At 40.2% G+C, this 17,130-nt stretch overlaps 1 protein-coding gene across 1 annotated transcript in view; it reads left to right on the top strand.

The window, feature by feature from the left end:
* ABCA13 (ATP binding cassette subfamily A member 13) overlaps window positions 1-17,130 on the top strand; it is a 393,578-nt gene that overhangs the window by 332,663 nt on the left and 43,785 nt on the right. The window contains exon 57 of the mRNA XM_042248365.1: window positions 16,482-16,632. Within this exon, the coding sequence (XP_042104299.1) occupies window positions 16,482-16,632 (151 nt within the window). The remainder of the gene's footprint in view (window positions 1-16,481; window positions 16,633-17,130) is intronic.

Genomic DNA, 17,130 nt, shown 5'->3' with positions numbered 1-17,130 from the left:
TTCTATTTGGTTTTTTGTTCCCCTCTCATTAATCCAGAGGTGACTGGACCTTTTTCCTCTTCTAACTTGATCATATAAAGAGATTTTAGATTCAGACTGCTGTTAAATTTTTGTATTGTTCTTTCTCTTTTTAAAGAAGAAGATGCGTGTGTGTTACATGCGTCATTCATTTAGATATATGCCTGTTTTAATTTGTGTTGGTACTGATCATCAGCTTTTCTATTTATATTTATAGGATCTAATCCTACCTTTGTTTGTTTGTTTTAATGGAGGATAATTGGGATGTGGAGATATATGTGTTCTGGTTGCTGGAGTATCAGAGACTTGCCTTCATGATGAAAGACAACCTGGGTGTACGGATGTCTGCAGGTCCTGTGGTCTTTCTCAGAAGCTCTGGATGTTGCTCTATTGCCTTCTGCCTATCAGCCTCACTTTGCTTCCCTTTCAGATATCTGTATTGTCTTATTTTCTTTCCCCTTAAATTTACCAGAACAAGCAAGAAAACAAAACCTATTAACTATTCCTCAAGAATTAGAGAATTCATAGTTTTTTTTATTTTGGGTTATGTTTAGCCCTCTCTCATACATTTCTAAATTAAATTCGAGAAGATAATTTTGGTTTCCTTACTGTCCTCCTTTATTTGAAGTTATGACCTGTTATTCTCATCCTGGGAGACTTTTTATTTTGATGCCCTTTTACCTGCCGTTTCTCTCCATAGACTAATGCTTCTCTTTCACTGAGGCTGCTCCATCTCATGGTCTACCAGGATTGTCTACATATTTCCTAAATGTTTCAGACACCCTCTTGATGAATTTTCCGAATGTTGCTCCCTTTTCACTCTTCAACACTGTTTTTAGGAGATATCATTTTACTTCTCTTAGTAAAGGCGTGCTCTTTCTTAAGTTGATGTTTCTTGGAAGCAGTGGTGAGCAGGCTTCTCTATGCAGGTGGGACTAGTTGTGTATAAAATTTAGAGATGCCTGCAGGAGAGGACTGGTCGCAGGTCCGTGGGGGTGGCTGGCAGGTTTTTCCCTTTTGTTGGCCCCTTGTACTGAGGTGGCATTGATTCTCGCCTGTGCTGCCTTGCCCTGCAGCTCTGAACCAGGGTAGAACATAGACACAAGCTGGGACTCAGAGCGGCACCGGAGGTTTCTGGAGCCCTGTCGTCTGGTGGCTGTCCTTTCTTCTCCGCCCCAGGATCCAGGTGCTGCGTCTGTGGGTGGGGGAAGGTGGGTGTAGGTCTACCTACCTTTCTTCACATATTCTCTTCTATGATTCAAATCCTTATTATGAACTGGGTTTTTAATAGTTTCTTAAAATCCAAGTCCTTTGGTTTTAACTATTAAGATGCCCTCTAATATTATTACAGATTATTACATTGCTTCTCTGTATGAAGAGATTTTGTTGAATTTTATGGGCTTCCCAGGTGACACTGGAACCCGCCTGCCAGTGCAGGAGACGTAAGAGATGGGAGTTTGATCCTTGGGTCAGGAAGATCCCCTGGAGGAGCGCATGGCAGCCCACTCCAGTATTCTTGCCTGGGAAATCCCATGGACAGAGGAGCCTGTCGGGCTACAGTCCATGGGGTTGAAAAGAGTCGCACATGACTGAAGTGATTTGCACACACGCATACAGAGGCATTTTAAGGTAAACATTATGGATGTAATTTTTAAATGGAAGTTTGACCTCTGGTTGTAACTCTGACAATGAGGCAAAGTGAGAATTGATTTGGATTAATGTGAATTAATATTTTTTTCTCTGAGATGTAGGCAAGGTTCAGTGGTAACCAGACCAGAAGAGAAGAGTTGAGGAGAAAAGAAAGACGCCCAAATAGTTCTGGGAACATAGTGCCATACATTTTGAACAGGGGCATTGAAAGAAGGTTGAGAAGTGTGAGTCAAGATTTTCTGAAGACTGAAGTGTTAACCAGCAGTAGAGTTGCAAACTAAAAACCAGAAAACAAAAATACCACTGAGAGCAGAAGATCAGGGCTTTATTGTTGTTTCTTCTTTTTTAAAACTTTATATTCAGCCTTATGTTCCCTGCAATATATGCTCTTTTCTAAAAGGGACCAATGCGTCATGTTTGTTATTTTTCCTTTTTCTTCCTAGACAAAACTGTAAAAGGTAAACATGCGTACTGAGACAGACAGGGATGAAGTTATGCTTTTGATGTAAATTGTTGCCTTTGAATACGGTAGATGATTATCCAAATTATTTAGCATAATAGTAAACGTTTGCTGTAACAACACTGATGTATTATGATTTCCGTGGGGAAGGATGATGCTTTTTAGCTTCAAGCTGTTACGTAGATCACAAAAGAGTATATTTTAAAGGCTGTGGGCTTTCTATACTGCTACTGCTAATTCGCTTCAGTCATGTCCAGCTCTGTGTGACCCCATAGACAGCAGCCCACCAGGCTCCCCTGTCCCTGGGATTCTCTAGGCAAGAACACTGGAGTGGGTTACCATTTCGTTCTCCAATGCATGAAAGTGAAAAGTGAAAGTGAAGTCGCTCAGTCATGTCCGACTTTTAGCGACCCCATGGACTGCAGCCTACCAGGCTCCTCCGTCCATGGGATTTTCCAGGCAAGAGTACTGGAGTGGGTTGCCAGTGGGCTTTGTATGGATACTATTTAATACTCTGGTCTAAAATATCAGTTTTCTTTTTGCATTCTTTTGATCAGGTAAATAATTTTTGTGATATTGCTTCAGCATTTGTCATCCTCACTTTAGCTATTTTGGAATATGCAGGGCATACATGGGTAGAAATATTCAAAGACTGTAGATTATAGGGTAACTGTGTTCCCTAGTGGGCTGGTACCCTCTGGAGGGTTCATGCTTCAGCCTGTGTTCCTGCATGCCTAGACATTGTGGAGGGAGAGGGGATGAATGGGAGTTAGTCATCAGCATCTATTTCTCAGTTTCTGAAATGTTAATTGGTCTACATTTTGGCTGCCAGCCTGGGGTCAGGGGGGCCATTTCTATTTCCTGGAAAATAATTTCATCCAAATGTAAGTTTACTTGCTTTGATATGGGCAAAATAATGTCTTCTTATTGTTTTACTCTCCTCTATATTTGTAATGTCATTGTTTTTATTTCACATTTTAAGCTTTGTGATTTTTATCTTTTTTTTCCCCTTAGTGGGATGGATCTTTTGTTTACTTTTTTCATAAAATCAGCTATTAACTGTTCTATTTTTTGTTTCCCATTATTTAATTTCTGCTGTATATTTATTCTTTCCTTCAATGTCCTTTTAAACTTTTTATAGCTTTTTTGGTATGCTGCTTAATTCATTAAATCCAATTACTTCTTCTCTGTTATTGAAAATTTTAAATCCACGAACTTTCCTCTAATCATTGTTTTTGACAATATTCCACGTATGATTTCATTTTGTTATTTTCCATATATTTTGCACAGTCGTTTGATTTTTCATTTTGGAAAGAGCTTTTTATTTGAGATTTCAGAGTTCTGCAACTTTTTCTTTTTCTGCTGGTTTATTTCACTCACTAGGAAATTTTCACAGGCCCTATTTCTTCTTGGTCTGTTTTTGTTTCTGTTGAGTGTTCCTTTTTTATTTTCTGCATGCCTCACATTTCTTCTGACAGTTTTGAGGGTTTTCAGACCGTGTTCAACTTCTCTGGTTTCTTCTACAAATATAATTGTATATAATACATCATTTTATACTTTATAGAGACTATTATCTCCTCAGCATAAACGCTAGCAAAGTCCATACGTTCCCAATTTCAGACATCACCCCCTCTTTTCTTTTTTTAATGAATTTTCTCCTTTCACTTTTTACCCCTAGCGTTTTTTGGGGGGAGGTGATATGGCATCACTGATGTAGGAGTGAGAACTGGACGAAAGCAGAGACTTTGGTGTGACTTGGTTGTCAGACCTTTACCGGTGTCTCCATGTGAAGCGGTGTAACTCATATATTAGCTTTTTTCTCTGACCTCTAAACTTGTAAAATAACAACCTCGAGTTTTCCAGAGTGTTTTTTCTTTTAATTGAAGAAAATATGTTAGAATTTCTGAGACTCCAAAAACTTTAAGGAATGCCATAAAATTGAGGCATTATCATCTGATGTCTACTGTTTATCAACAGCTTGTTAGCACTAAAAATGAAGTTATTTTGCTAATAGTATTATTTGTAGCTTGTTATTTTCTATGAGACCCAGTAGATTTTGACACATGACATACTGAAGTAACTTACACTTCTAACGTAGGAATTACAAGTCTCACACTGAAAAAATAAAAACCATAGCAACTTTGCCTGTCCCTGCTTAAATATTCCAACTATTAAGTAGGTAGAGAATATAAACATTCCAAATTTGTCAATTTTGTATGTATGTCCTGGTGTTTTAGTATTTCTTTTTTTTTTTTTTTTTTTTAGTTTTTATTTTTTAAATTTTAAAATCTTTAATTCTTACATGCATTCCCAAACATGAACCCCCCTCCCACCTCCCTCCCCATAACATCTTTCTGGGTCATCCCCATGAACCAGCCCCAAGCATGCTGCATCCTGCATCAGACATAGACTGGCGATTCAATTCACATGATAGTATACATGTTAGAATGTCATTCTCTCAAATCATCCCACCCTCTCCCTCTCCCTCTGAGTCCAAAAGTCCATTATACACATCTGTGTCTCTTTCCCTGTCTTGCATACAGGGTCGTCATTGCCATCTTCCTAAATTCCATATATATGTGTTAGTATACTGTATTGGTGTTTTTCTTTCTGGCTTACTTCACTCTGTATAATCGGCTCCAGTTTCATCCATCTCATCAGAACTGATTCAAATGAATTCTTTTTAACGGCTGAGTAATATTCCATTGTGTATATGTACCACAGCTTTCTTATCCATTCATCTGCTGATGGACATCTAGGTTGTTTCCATGTCCTGGCTATTATAAACAGTGCTGCGATGAACATTGGGGTACATGTGTCTCTTTCAATTCTGGTTTCCTCGGTGTGTATGCCCAGAAGTGGGATTGCTGGGTCATAAGGTAGTTCTATTTGCAATTTTTTAAGGAATCTCCACACTGTTTTCCATAGTGGCTGTACTAGTTTGCATTCCCACCAACAGTGTAGGAGGGTTCCCTTTCTCCACACCCTCGCCAGCATTTATTTCTTGCAGATTTTTGGATCGCAGCCATTCTGACTGGTGTGAAGTGGTACCTCATTGTGGTTTTGATTTGCATTTCTCTAATAATGAGTGATGTTGAGCATCTTTTCATGTGTTTGTTAGCCATCCGTATGTCTTCTTTGGAGAAATGTCTATTTAGTTCTTTGGCCCATTTTTTGATTGGGTCGTTTATTTTTCTGGAGTTGAGCTGCAGAAGTTGCTTGTATATTTTTGAGATTAGTTGTTTGTCAGTTGCTTCATTTGCTATTATTTTCTCCCATTCAGAAGGCTGTCTTTTCACCTTGCTTATATTTTCCTTTGTTGTGCAGAAGCTTTTAATTTTAATTAGATCCCATTTGTTTATTTTTGCTTTTATTTCCAGAATTCTGGGAGGTGGATCATAGAGGATCCTGCTGTGATTTATGTCTGAGAGTGTTTTGCCTATGTTCTCCTCTAGGAGTTTTATAGTTTCTGGTCTTACATTTAGATCTTTAATCCATTTTGAGTTTATTTTTGTGTGCGGTGTTAGAAAGTGATCTAGTTTCATTCTTTTACAAGTGGTTGACCAGTTTTCCCAGCACCACTTGTTAAAGAGATTGTCTTTACTCCATTGTATATTCTTGCCTCCTTTGTCAAAGATAAGGTGTCCATATGTGTGTGGATTTATCTCTGGGCTTTCTATTTTGTTCCATTGATCTATATGTCTGTCTTTGTGCCAGTACCATACTGTCTTGATGACCGTGGCTTTGTAGTAGAGCCTGAAGTCAGGCAAGTTGATTCCTCCAGTTCCATTCTTCTTTCTCAAGATTGCTTTGGCTATTCGAGGTTTTTGTATTTCCATACAAATCTTGAAATTATTTGTTCTAGTTCTGTGAAAAATGTGGCTGGTAGCTTGATAGGGATTGCATTGAATTTGTAAATTGCTTTGGGTAGTATACTCATTTTCACTATATTGATTCTTCCAATCCATGAACATGGTATATTTCTCCATCTATTAGTGTCCTCTTTGATTTCTTTCATCAGTGTTTTATAGTTTCTTTATAGGAAGATTCTTTATAAAATTTTATTTTTTCTTACTACATACATGTATGATTGAAGTACAGTTGACATGCAGTGCTTCAGGGGCACAGCAAGGTGATTCAGTTATAGAGATACACAAATATTATTTTTCAGATTATTTTCCAGTATAGGTTATTTATCACAAGATACTGGCCATAGTTCCCTGTGCTATACAGTAAATCTTTGTTGCTCATTTCATATCTGTTCTTTTTAATTAGAAATCTAGCATTCTGTTCATACTAAATCAAACAAGTGGAATCAAAATGTCAAATTTTTTTAACCTTGTATAATTTTAAACAGAGCTACCCACCATTAGAATAATTTAAACTATTTAAAGAAAAAACACTCTTCCTGACCATATCTATTATAGTCAGAAATAGATATTATATTTCTACTCATAGTACATTTAATATAATTTGAATCCACATAGGTACAAATATATGCAAGATATATACAGTTATCCTGTGAACCAGTGACAGGCTTACTGTCCTGATTCTGTGAGCTCACTGATGACTTATTCAACCTTTAACCCTGACCTGAGAAGGAGGTGTGTATGGTGAAGCGATGCTGAGGGCAGGGCGGCGCTGCTGGTCCCAGTGGTTTCCCAGGTGGACCAGCCTGTCTCATTTCACGTCTTACATCAAGTGAGAAAGCGCTGAATGGACAGTCTCGTGACAGTGCAGCAGGAGAGAGACAGAATCCCAACATGTGTTCTTTAGGAACAAGCCTTGAATGTATTCGCTTCATTTTTCCTGGAGTAAATGAGTAGACTGAAGACTTGTGCACCAGCAATGTCTCTAAGGCAATGAGCCACTTTGTTGCCAGAAGTTTGTAGTGTTGCCTTGGGCAGGAAGGCAAAATCTCAGCCTTAGAGAAATATGATTGGGTATCATTTTACTCTTTTGAAAGCACATGACTTAATCAGGTTGCTGGCTTCTCCCTCTGGCAGTTGCAAAGAGATAATAAAAATAAGTACAAGTCACAGCTTCAGTACCCCCTAAAAGAGTGGCCATGTGCTCTGAATGCTGCAGGTGTGCTTGTGTTTAAATACTGATCTGAAGGACCTGAGAGAACTCTACTTGTAGTAGACAGTAGAATATGTGTGCTGGGTGTGGTATGTCTACATGTTTCTGTGTGTGTGTGTCTGTGTGTTTGTGTGTGTGTCTGTGTGTTTGTGTGTGAACCAGGGGAATGAACTTAATCCCACTTATTGTTATTGATTCCCATTTAAGAAACACAGCAACACGTCAGCATCATGTTCACTGTGAAACCACACCAAGTCATCATGGGGGTTCCGCTCCTGGAATTCCAGTTGTTGAGTTTGTTCTCGGGCTCAGGGGTTTCTCCTGACACAGGGCTCATGGCCAAGAGTCAGTGAGACTGACTCACAGCCCAGTTGCTCAGGAATCGTGTGTGAAGACAGCCCTGCACTCACCTGACTACAGAATGGGGGTGAATTAGTGGGTAACCTTGTGGTGAAATGTGGACGGTGTCAGCAAAACATCAAGTATTTTGAGGGCAAACAGGTTTAAATACTGACAGGGAAACAAGTCAAACCAGGGCCACCAAACAGTTCTTTCTTGGCTCTTTTTGACCTATTTTGGCAGCTTACAAACTGCTGATAATACAAAGAAAATTAATGGCCTGAAGTGAAAAGCAAAACCCTGGTAAAACCTGTTCCAACATTAAACCTTTGGTTTGGTAAAGGCCTCTCAGAATGCTCCAGACATTTTATTTAATTTTCAGAATTTCATGCCCTGTTCTTAAATAAAGAGAAAAATAACCTAGTCAGCATGCATCATGGTAAAAGCCACTCGAAGTTCATTCTCATGTCAGACCTTCAACTGAAAAATGTCTTGCCTTTCCGATCGGCACTAGAGCATAAAGCATACAGTGTTATGACCTTTCTTATTAGTTTGAGATAACTGAAATGCAAGTATGTGGAAACTGAAAAATAGATGTGAGCATTTTCCAATAGCACATAGATGTGATTGACAGTGATTTTGATTTGGAAAATGTTTGGCTAGCCTCACTCACAGATGAGTTGGGAGATTAATATCCGCAGGTTCATCTTCTTTTAGGTCAGTTAGAATGAACTCTGGGTTGGTCCTGTACTCTGGCCTTACTCCACAGCTGCATTGGCATATGATGCCCTTGTGTACATACAGGGGTATTTTTTTCTTTCTTTTTTTAAAATTAACTTTTATTGGAGTATGGTTGCTTTGCAGTGTCGTCTTAGTTTCTGCTGTACAGCAATGTGAGTCAGCTATACGTATACATGTATCCCCTCTTTTCTGGATTTCCTTTCCATTCAGGTCACCACAGAGCGTTGAGTAGAGTTCCTTGAGCCACATAGCAGGTTCTCATTGATTATCCATTTCATACATAGTATCAATAGTGTATATATGTCAATCCCATCTCCCGATTCATCCAATCCCCCCTTTCCCTCTTGACATTCATATGTTTGCTTTCCACATTCATGTCACTATTTCTGCTTTGCAGATGAGATCTAGATGTTGAATATAGAAAAACGGTATGTGCATGTGTGCTAAGTTGCTTCAGTCAAGTCCAGTTCTTTATGACCCAGTGGACAGTAGCCCATCAGGCTCCTCTGTCCATGGGATTCTCCAGGCAAGAACACTGGAGTGGGTTGCCATGCCCTCCTCCAGGGGATCTTTCTGACCCAGGGATCAAACCTGCATCTCTATGTCTCCTGCATTGGCAGGTGGGTTCTTTACCACTAGCACTACCTGGGAAGCCCCCCAAAATGGTATAGATGATTTTATTTGTATGCATGTTTTCACAGGCTGTGCCCACTCCATCTCTGGTTTATAACTTGATGTCATTGAAAGTGAGTCATGTTCAATTTGAACTTGAGTTGTCAGGTTGATCTCTTTGAAGCCCTTATTTCCCCCCAAATTTTGATAAAAAATGTTTTCTAGTTACAGAGCAGCAGGCATTTAAGCTAATGAAATAGAGCTAGGGAAACCTTGACATGCTTTGACTTCATGTGTCTATAATGCTGTTTGAGTATCTAGCTCCGCTGTGGTTCAGGAGCCCCACAGGGATGAATGCCAATTCATAATAAAAACTGTAGAACTGACAAATATCCTGTGCCAGATGTGAGCAGGGAGGCGATTCCTTCTCACTCAAAGCAAATGCAAACATTTCAATAGCATAGCAGGCAGAAGATGCCCTGCTCTAAAAGGAGAGGGTAAAAGTACTTTATCTCACTCCATTGTGAAGTCTTGTCCTTAGTTAAAAGCTATCAGTCCTGTGTGACTAGAAATTAGGCTGCAGTCACTGGGCTAAGTAGCAAGTAAGTCTGAAAAGCAAAAGGACCAGACTCTTTCCATGGCTGGACCCCTGCCTCCCCAGCCTACCATCACTCACTCACTCTGAATTGTTCACCTCTTCCCAAGTTCAGAGACACCAACACTGGCACTAGTGGTGAAGAACCCACCTGCCAACGCAGGAGACGTAAGAGACATGAATTTGGTCCCTGGGTCAGGAAGATCCCTTGCAGAAGGGCGTGGCAACCCACTTCAGTGTTCTTGCCTGGAGAATCTCATGGACTAGGAACCTGGTAGGTTACAGTCCATAGCGTCTCAAAGAGTCAGACACAACTGAGTGACTAACACTTCCACTTTCTCAAATTCAAAGATACCAACTGGAGGGTTACAGGAAGGGTGTGGGCAGAGAGTCCTGAGCCCACTGAATATTGAAAAAGGTAATTATTTTTTTATGGTTTGAATCATTTACTTATTTTTCTTTTATTTATTTATTTATTTTTAAAAAATATAAATTTATTTATTTTAATTGGAGGCTAATTACTTTATAATATTGTATTGGTTTTGCCATACATTGACATGAATCCACCACAGGTGTACACGTGTTCTCCATCCTGAACCCCCCCTCCCACCTCCCTCCCTATACCATCCCTCAGGGTCATCCCAATGCACCAGCCCCGAGCATCCTGTCTCATGCATCGAACCTGGACTGGCGATTTATTTCACATATGATAATATACATGTTTCAGTGCCATACTCCCAAATCATCCCACCCTCGCCCTCTCCCACAGAGTCCAGAAGACTGTTCTATACATCTGTGTCTCTTTTGCTGTCTCGCATACAGGGTTATCAGTACCATCTTTCTAAATTCCATATATATGTGTTAGTATACTGTATTGGTGTTTTTCTTTCTGGCTTACTCCACTCTGTATAATAGGCTCCAGTATCATCTACCTCATTAGAACTGATTCAAATGTATTCTTTTTAATGGCTGAGTAATACTCCATTGTGCATATGTACCACGGCTTTCTTATCCATTTGTCTGCTTATGGACATCTATCATGTCCTGGCTATTATAAACAGTGCTGTAATGAACATTGGGGTACACGTGTCTCTTTCAATTCTGGTTTCTTCAGTGTGTATGCCCAGCAGTGGGATTTCTGAGTCATATGGCAATTCTATTTCCAGTTTTTAAAGGAATCTCCACACTGTTCTCCATAGTGGCTGTACTAGTTTGCATTTCTACCAACAGTGTAAGAGGGTTCCCTTTACTCTGCACCCTCTCCAGGATTTATTGTTTGTAGACTTTTGGGTAGTAGCCATTCTGACTGGTGTGAAATGGTACCTCATTGTGGTCTTGATTTGCATTTCTCTGATAATGAGTGATGTTGAGCATCTTTTCATGTGTTTGTTAGCCATCTGTATGTCTTCTTTGGAGAAATGTCTGTTTAGTTCTTTGGCCCATTTTTTGATTGGGTCGTTTATTTTTCTGGAGTTGAGCTGCAGTAGTTTCTTGTATATTTTTGAGGTTAATTACTTGTCAGTTGCTGCATTTGCTATTATTTTCTCCCATTCTGAAGGCTGTCTTTTCACCTTGCTTGTACTTTCCTTTGTTGTGCAGAAGTTTTTAATTTTAATTAGGTCACCTAATTAGAGCAAAAAAAAATTTGCTTTTATTTCCAATAGTCTGGGAGGTGGGTCATAGAGGATCCTGCTGTGATTTATGTCAGAGAATGTTTTGCCTATGTTCTCCTCTAGGAGTTTTATAGTTTCTGGTCTTATGTTTAGATCTTTAATCCATTTTGAGTTTATTTTTGTGTATGGTGTTAGAAAGTGTTCTGCTGCTGCTAAGTCACTTTAGTCGTGTCCAACTCTGTGCAACCCCATAGATAGAAGCCCACCAGGCCCCACCATCCCTGGGATTCTCCAGGCAAGAACGCTGGAGTGGGTTGCCATTTCCTTCTCCAATGCATGAAAGTGAAAATTGAAAGTGAAGTCACTCAGTTGTGTCTGACTCTTCGCGACCCCTTGGACTGCAGCCCACCAAGCTCCTGCATCCATGGGATTTTCCAGGCGAGAGTACTGGAGTGGGGTGCCATTGCCTTCTCCGAGAAAGTGTTCTAGTTTCATTCTTTTACAAATGGTTGACCAGTTTTCCCACCACCACTTGTTAAAGAGATTGTCTTTTCTCCATTGTATATTCTTGCCTCTGCTGTCAAAGATAAGGTGTCCATAGGTGCGCAGAAGCTGACCTGTGTGCTTCTGTGGGTACCTGACATCATGACTCTGATAAAGCCCACAGCATGTTCAACTCAAAATGCAAGCCCCAGTGTGGATTGTGGACGTTTGTTAATAGAAGTATCAATCAGTTTTAACAAATGTGCCATAGCAATGAAGATGATAATTGGAGGGGGGTGATTCTAGGTGACCTCCTTCATCTTCCTGTACTTTCTATTCCACTTTCCCATAAACCTAAACCACTCTAAAAATTAAACCGATTAGTTAAAAAAGTAATAACCTCCTCTCTTTTTTTAATATTGTCATTTTATCTTTGTACGAAAGTGTTAAAGAATGAAAAAGTTGGTAGACTTGTTGGTAGACTTGTATGGGCCACATTAAGGGGTTAGAACTGGTTCTGTAGTCAGTTCAAGGCAGCGGTGCCTTGCAGGGTTCAGTTTTAACATGTACAAAATGGAAAGTGGTGATTAAAACAGAAGGTAGGGGGCTGGAGGGACGGGGAAATGAGGCATGCCTCATACATGCATGTTGCTCTAAAACAGATAGAATAGACTGCTGGTGTTTTTTCCAGCAAGGGTGGGTTTGGAAGATCATCAAAGAAATTATGATTTGGGGTCTGCAACCATGGCAATGCATTGGCAAGTCCCCCTGTAAAAATGCAGAAAAGAAAGCTTTTATAGAGTGGAAGGCAGGGTGGGTGGAGCAGTAACAAGGAACCTACAGCTCACTTTCCATTGGGTGAGTCCAGGCCCAAAGAAAGGAAGTCTTTCTTCTGCCTGTGGGCCCTGCTGCTGTCACAGGCTTGAGAGCTCCCCCTACTGGTCTCCTATGTACGTTAGTCATCTAGTCATGTCTGAGTTGGTGACCCCATGGACTGTAGCCTACCAGGCTCCTCTGTCTATGGAATTCTCGAGGAAAGAATACTGGAGGGAGTAGCCATTCCCTTCTCCAGAGGATCTTTCCAACCCAGGGATCGAACCTGGGTTTCCCACATTGCAGACAGATTTTTTACCATCTGAGCCACCTCGACTAACTTTGACTGAAGTTTCTGTTTTTTTTTTTTTAATTTTAAATATACCAATAATTATGAGGTTACCTTTGAGGATATTGGAAATGTTCTAGAACTAGATGTTAATAGTAATGATGATTGCATAGAATGCTTTTAATATTCCACTAAATTTTATACTTAAAATGTAAAATGGCTAAATGGTAAATTTTGTATAATGTCTTTTACCACCATGAAAAATAAAAAAAGAAGATAGAAAAAAAGTTATTGAGTGAAATTTTTCCAGAGGCAGTGGTTCGAAACAAAACCTGATGTTACATATTGAAATAAAAAATTCTAATATGCCAGTAAGTTTGCTAAAAAATGCACACCACTGTATGTCTTGTGAAATCTCTTAAATACACTGATAAAATTCCTAAGAGTGATTGAACTGATGAACATATTTTCTAAAGAGTAGCAAAAATTAGGCTGAAATAAACTTTTGCTATTTGAAATTTAGGGAAAAATTGTTTGATGGATTAATGTTTACAAGATTAGGAAAAAAGGCAAAATGGAAAACATAAAATTTTACACAAAATTTTACTCCAAATTAAATTTTATTGCACTGTTTACTGTTATCAGGTACTTGTCCCACTTAAATAAACACTAAAACATTCAGTCAGTTCAGTTCAGTCACTCAGTCATGTCCAAGTATTTGCGACCCCATGGACTGCAGCACACCAGGCCTCCCTGTCCATCACCAACTCCCAGAGTTTGCTCAAACTCATGTCCATTGAGTTGGTGATGCCATCCAACCATCTCATCCTCTATCGTCCCCTTCTTCTCTTGCCTTCAATCTTTCCCAGCATCAGAGTCTTTTCAAATGAGTCAATTCTTTGCATCAGGTGGGCAAAGGGTTAGAGTTTCAGCTTCAACATCAGTCCTTCCAATGAATATTCAAGACTGATTTCTTTTAGGATGGACTCATTGGATCTCCTTGCAGTCCCAAGGGACTCTCAAGAGTCTTCTCCAATACCACAGTTCAAAAGCATCAATTCTTCAGCACTCAGCTTTGTTTCTAGTCCAACTCTCACATCCATACATGACTACTGGAAAAACCATAGCCTTGACTAGATGGACCTTTGTTTTGCAAAGTGATGTTTCTGCTTTTTAATATGCTGTCTAGGTTGGTCATAACTTTTCTTCCAAAGAGTAAGCGTCTTTTATTTCATGGCTGCAGTCACCATCCACAGTGATTTTGGAGCCCCCCAAAATAAAGTCAGCCACTGTTTCCACTGTTTCCCCATCTATTTGCCATGAAGTGATGGGACTGGATGCCATGATCTTAGTTTTCTGAATGTTGAGCTTTAAGCCAACTTTTTCACTCTCCTCTTTCCTTTCATCAAGAAGCTCTGTAGTTCTTCACCCTGCCATAAGGGTGGTATCATCTGCATATCTGAGGTTATTAATATTTCTCCCAGCAGTCTTGAATCCAGCTTGTGCTTCCTCCAGCCCAGCGTTTCTCATGATATACTCTGCATATAAGTTAAATAAGCAGGGTGACTATATACAGCCTTGAAATACTCCTTTTTCTATTTGGAACCAGTCTATTGTTCCATTTCCAGTTCTAACTGTTGCTTCCTGACCTGCACACAGGTTTCTCAAGAGGCAGGTCAGATGGTCTGGTATTCCCATCCCTTTCAGAATTTTCCAGTTTATTGTGATCCGCACAGTCAAAAGCTTTGGTATAGTCAGTAAAGCAGAAATAGATATTTTTCTGGAATTCTCTTGCTTTTTCCATGATCCAATGGATGTTGGCAATTTGATCTCTGGTTCCTCTGCCTTTTCTAAAACCAGCTTGAACATCTGGAAGTTCATGGTTCACGTATTGTTGAAGCCTGACATGGAGAATTTAGAGTATTACTTTACTAGTGTGTGAGATGAGTGCGATTGTGTGGTAGTTTGAGCATTCTTTGGCATTGCCTTTCTTTGGGATTGGAGTGAAAACTGACCTTTTCCATCCTGTCACCACTGCTGAGTTTTCCAAATTTGCTGGCATATTGAGTGCAGCACTTCCACAGCATCATCTTTCAGGATTTGAAATAGCTCAACTGGAATTCCATCACCTCCACTAGCTTTGTTCATAGTGATGCTTCCTAAGGCCCGCTTGACTTTGCATTTCTGGATGTCTGGCTCTAGGTGAGTTTTCACACCATTGTGATTATCTTGGTCATGAAGATCTTTTTTGTACAGTTCTTCTGTATATTCTTGCCACCTCTTCTTAATATCTTCTGCTTCTGTTAGGTCCATACCATTTCTGTCCTTTATTGAGCCCATCTTTGCATGAAATGTTCCTTTGGTATGTCTAACTTTCTTGATGAGATCTCTAGTCTTTCCCATTCTATTGTTTTCCTCTATTTCTTTGCACTGATCACTGAGGAAGGCTTTCTTATCTCTCCTTTCTATTCTTTGGAACTCTACTCAAATAGGTATATCTTTCCTTTTCTCCTTGGCTTTTCACTTCTCTTCTTTTCACAGCTATTTTTAAGGCCTCCTCAGACGGCCAGTTTGCTTTTTTAGTCATTGAATGACTAGATTCACTTTTTTTTAATGAAAGATGCTCATAACAGCTTCTGTAGTAGTCATGATTTCTCAGCAAGTTTTTCTTTACATAATGTTCCATTTTGAAACTGTAGGTTTTCCTTTCTGAAGTGTTCTCAGGAAAATTTATAGACTTTATGATTCTATCTATGTAAAAATGCATAGAAAGACATCAGTGTTTCATGTTAAATGTGATCACATTTGAGTAGTTTAAAAATGTCGATGATGAATATCTATTAATAATAAAATTAGAATAAAACAGGAGCTCTTTTCTTTGAGTAAGTACTGTTTTGTATAATCCTCTGCAAGTACTCATGGAGCATTGCTACACTTAAAGGATTAGCTTGAGAATATCAGTGGTAGATATTACTTGAGGGCTGAGACCCTGAATTTTTCCTTTTAGCCTCTATTTTTCTGTGTGTTCAATCAGATATATATTATTGCTTTCGTAAAAGTGATTTTTTAAAAATGTGGTACGGAGTGATAGCCTCACCATGGATTTATTAGATGTTCATATAAATTGTTTTGGTTGGGGGAATAATAGCTGTGATGACCATTTATGGAGCAGCAGTCATTGTTGCCAAACCCTTAGGAAATTTGACTTTGGAGGCCAGTGGGATTTGATCCCAGAAGTTCCACAGGACTGGGGAAACAGACTCTTGGAGGGCACAAACAAAACCTTGTGCGCAGCCAGATGATGCTGGGAAGCTCTATGCCTTATGCCTGTTCTTTCTCATCCAGAGCATTCGTGGCATTAGAGCTAGGTCTGTCCTACCCAAACCTGGACTGCTACTAGTTCATTGAACCCATTTATACTAAGTTAATTAATTGAATTAGACAAACTGCAACAGGGCTTCCCAGGTGGTGCTAGTGGTAAAGAGCCTGCCTGTCAGTGCAGAAGACCTAAGGATGTGGGTTTGATCCCTGGGTCGGGAAGATCCCCTGGAGGAGGGCTTGGCAACCCACTCCAGTATTCTTGCCTGGAGAATCCCATGGACAGAGGAGCCTGGAGGGCTGCAACCCATAGGTCGCAAAGAATTGGACATGACTGAGGTGACTTAGCATGCACTTAGTACACAGCGCAAACTGCCACAAGCTTGTGATTGATGAGCCGGTTTTAAGAAATGGGTGATGTTTGTCCGGGAAGTTAGATCTTCTGTGCACTGCTGCTTCTCTTGGCAGAGAGGACGTGGCTCTGTCTCTTGCTGGTGCAGCTGGCATCCGCGTTGGCTACTGTCCACAGCAAGACGCCCTGGATGAGCTCCTGACGGGCTGGGAGCACCTGCACTACTACTGCTGTCTCCATGGAATTCCAAAGCAGTCCGTCCCCAAGGTAAGAGCCTCCTAGGGTTTCCAGAAAGAGGGACCAGCAGAGGAGTGCATGGCAACACCCTGGGTCCCAGGCGAGCTCTCTCAGCCTGTGATGAGGATCCGCAGTGTCAGATTAAATGTCCCTGAAATATATTTTCCAATATTGTCACACTGAAGTTAACGCAGATATGTCTGTGTTACATTCGTGATGTGTATTTAGAATAGGTCCCTGCCCAGAGAAGAAGCCGTGGGTAGGAGTGAAAGCCCACAGCCATCTGCAATCTTGTTTCCTATAGGAGCCCCACCCCCACCAAGCATCCTTCACATTTAGTGGGCTGTTAATTTATATGGAAGAGCAAATAGCATAGATTTGGAATCCAGGAGAAGCATAGATTTGGAATCCTGTGGAGAAGGACTTAGCTCATGTGTGGATTTGGTGGGTGGATGGAAAGGATGACTTCCTGTTGAGAGGGCTGCCAGCCGTACACCTGGGGTCCTTTCTGGAGGCTTCTGCATCTCC

This window comes from Ovis aries, chromosome 4 (assembly GCF_016772045.2).
Source record: "Ovis aries strain OAR_USU_Benz2616 breed Rambouillet chromosome 4, ARS-UI_Ramb_v3.0, whole genome shotgun sequence".
NCBI classification, from domain to species: Eukaryota; Metazoa; Chordata; class Mammalia; order Artiodactyla; family Bovidae; genus Ovis; species Ovis aries.
The sequence above is the reverse complement of the archived record's forward strand: the minus strand, read 5'-3'. Positions and strand labels throughout refer to the sequence as shown.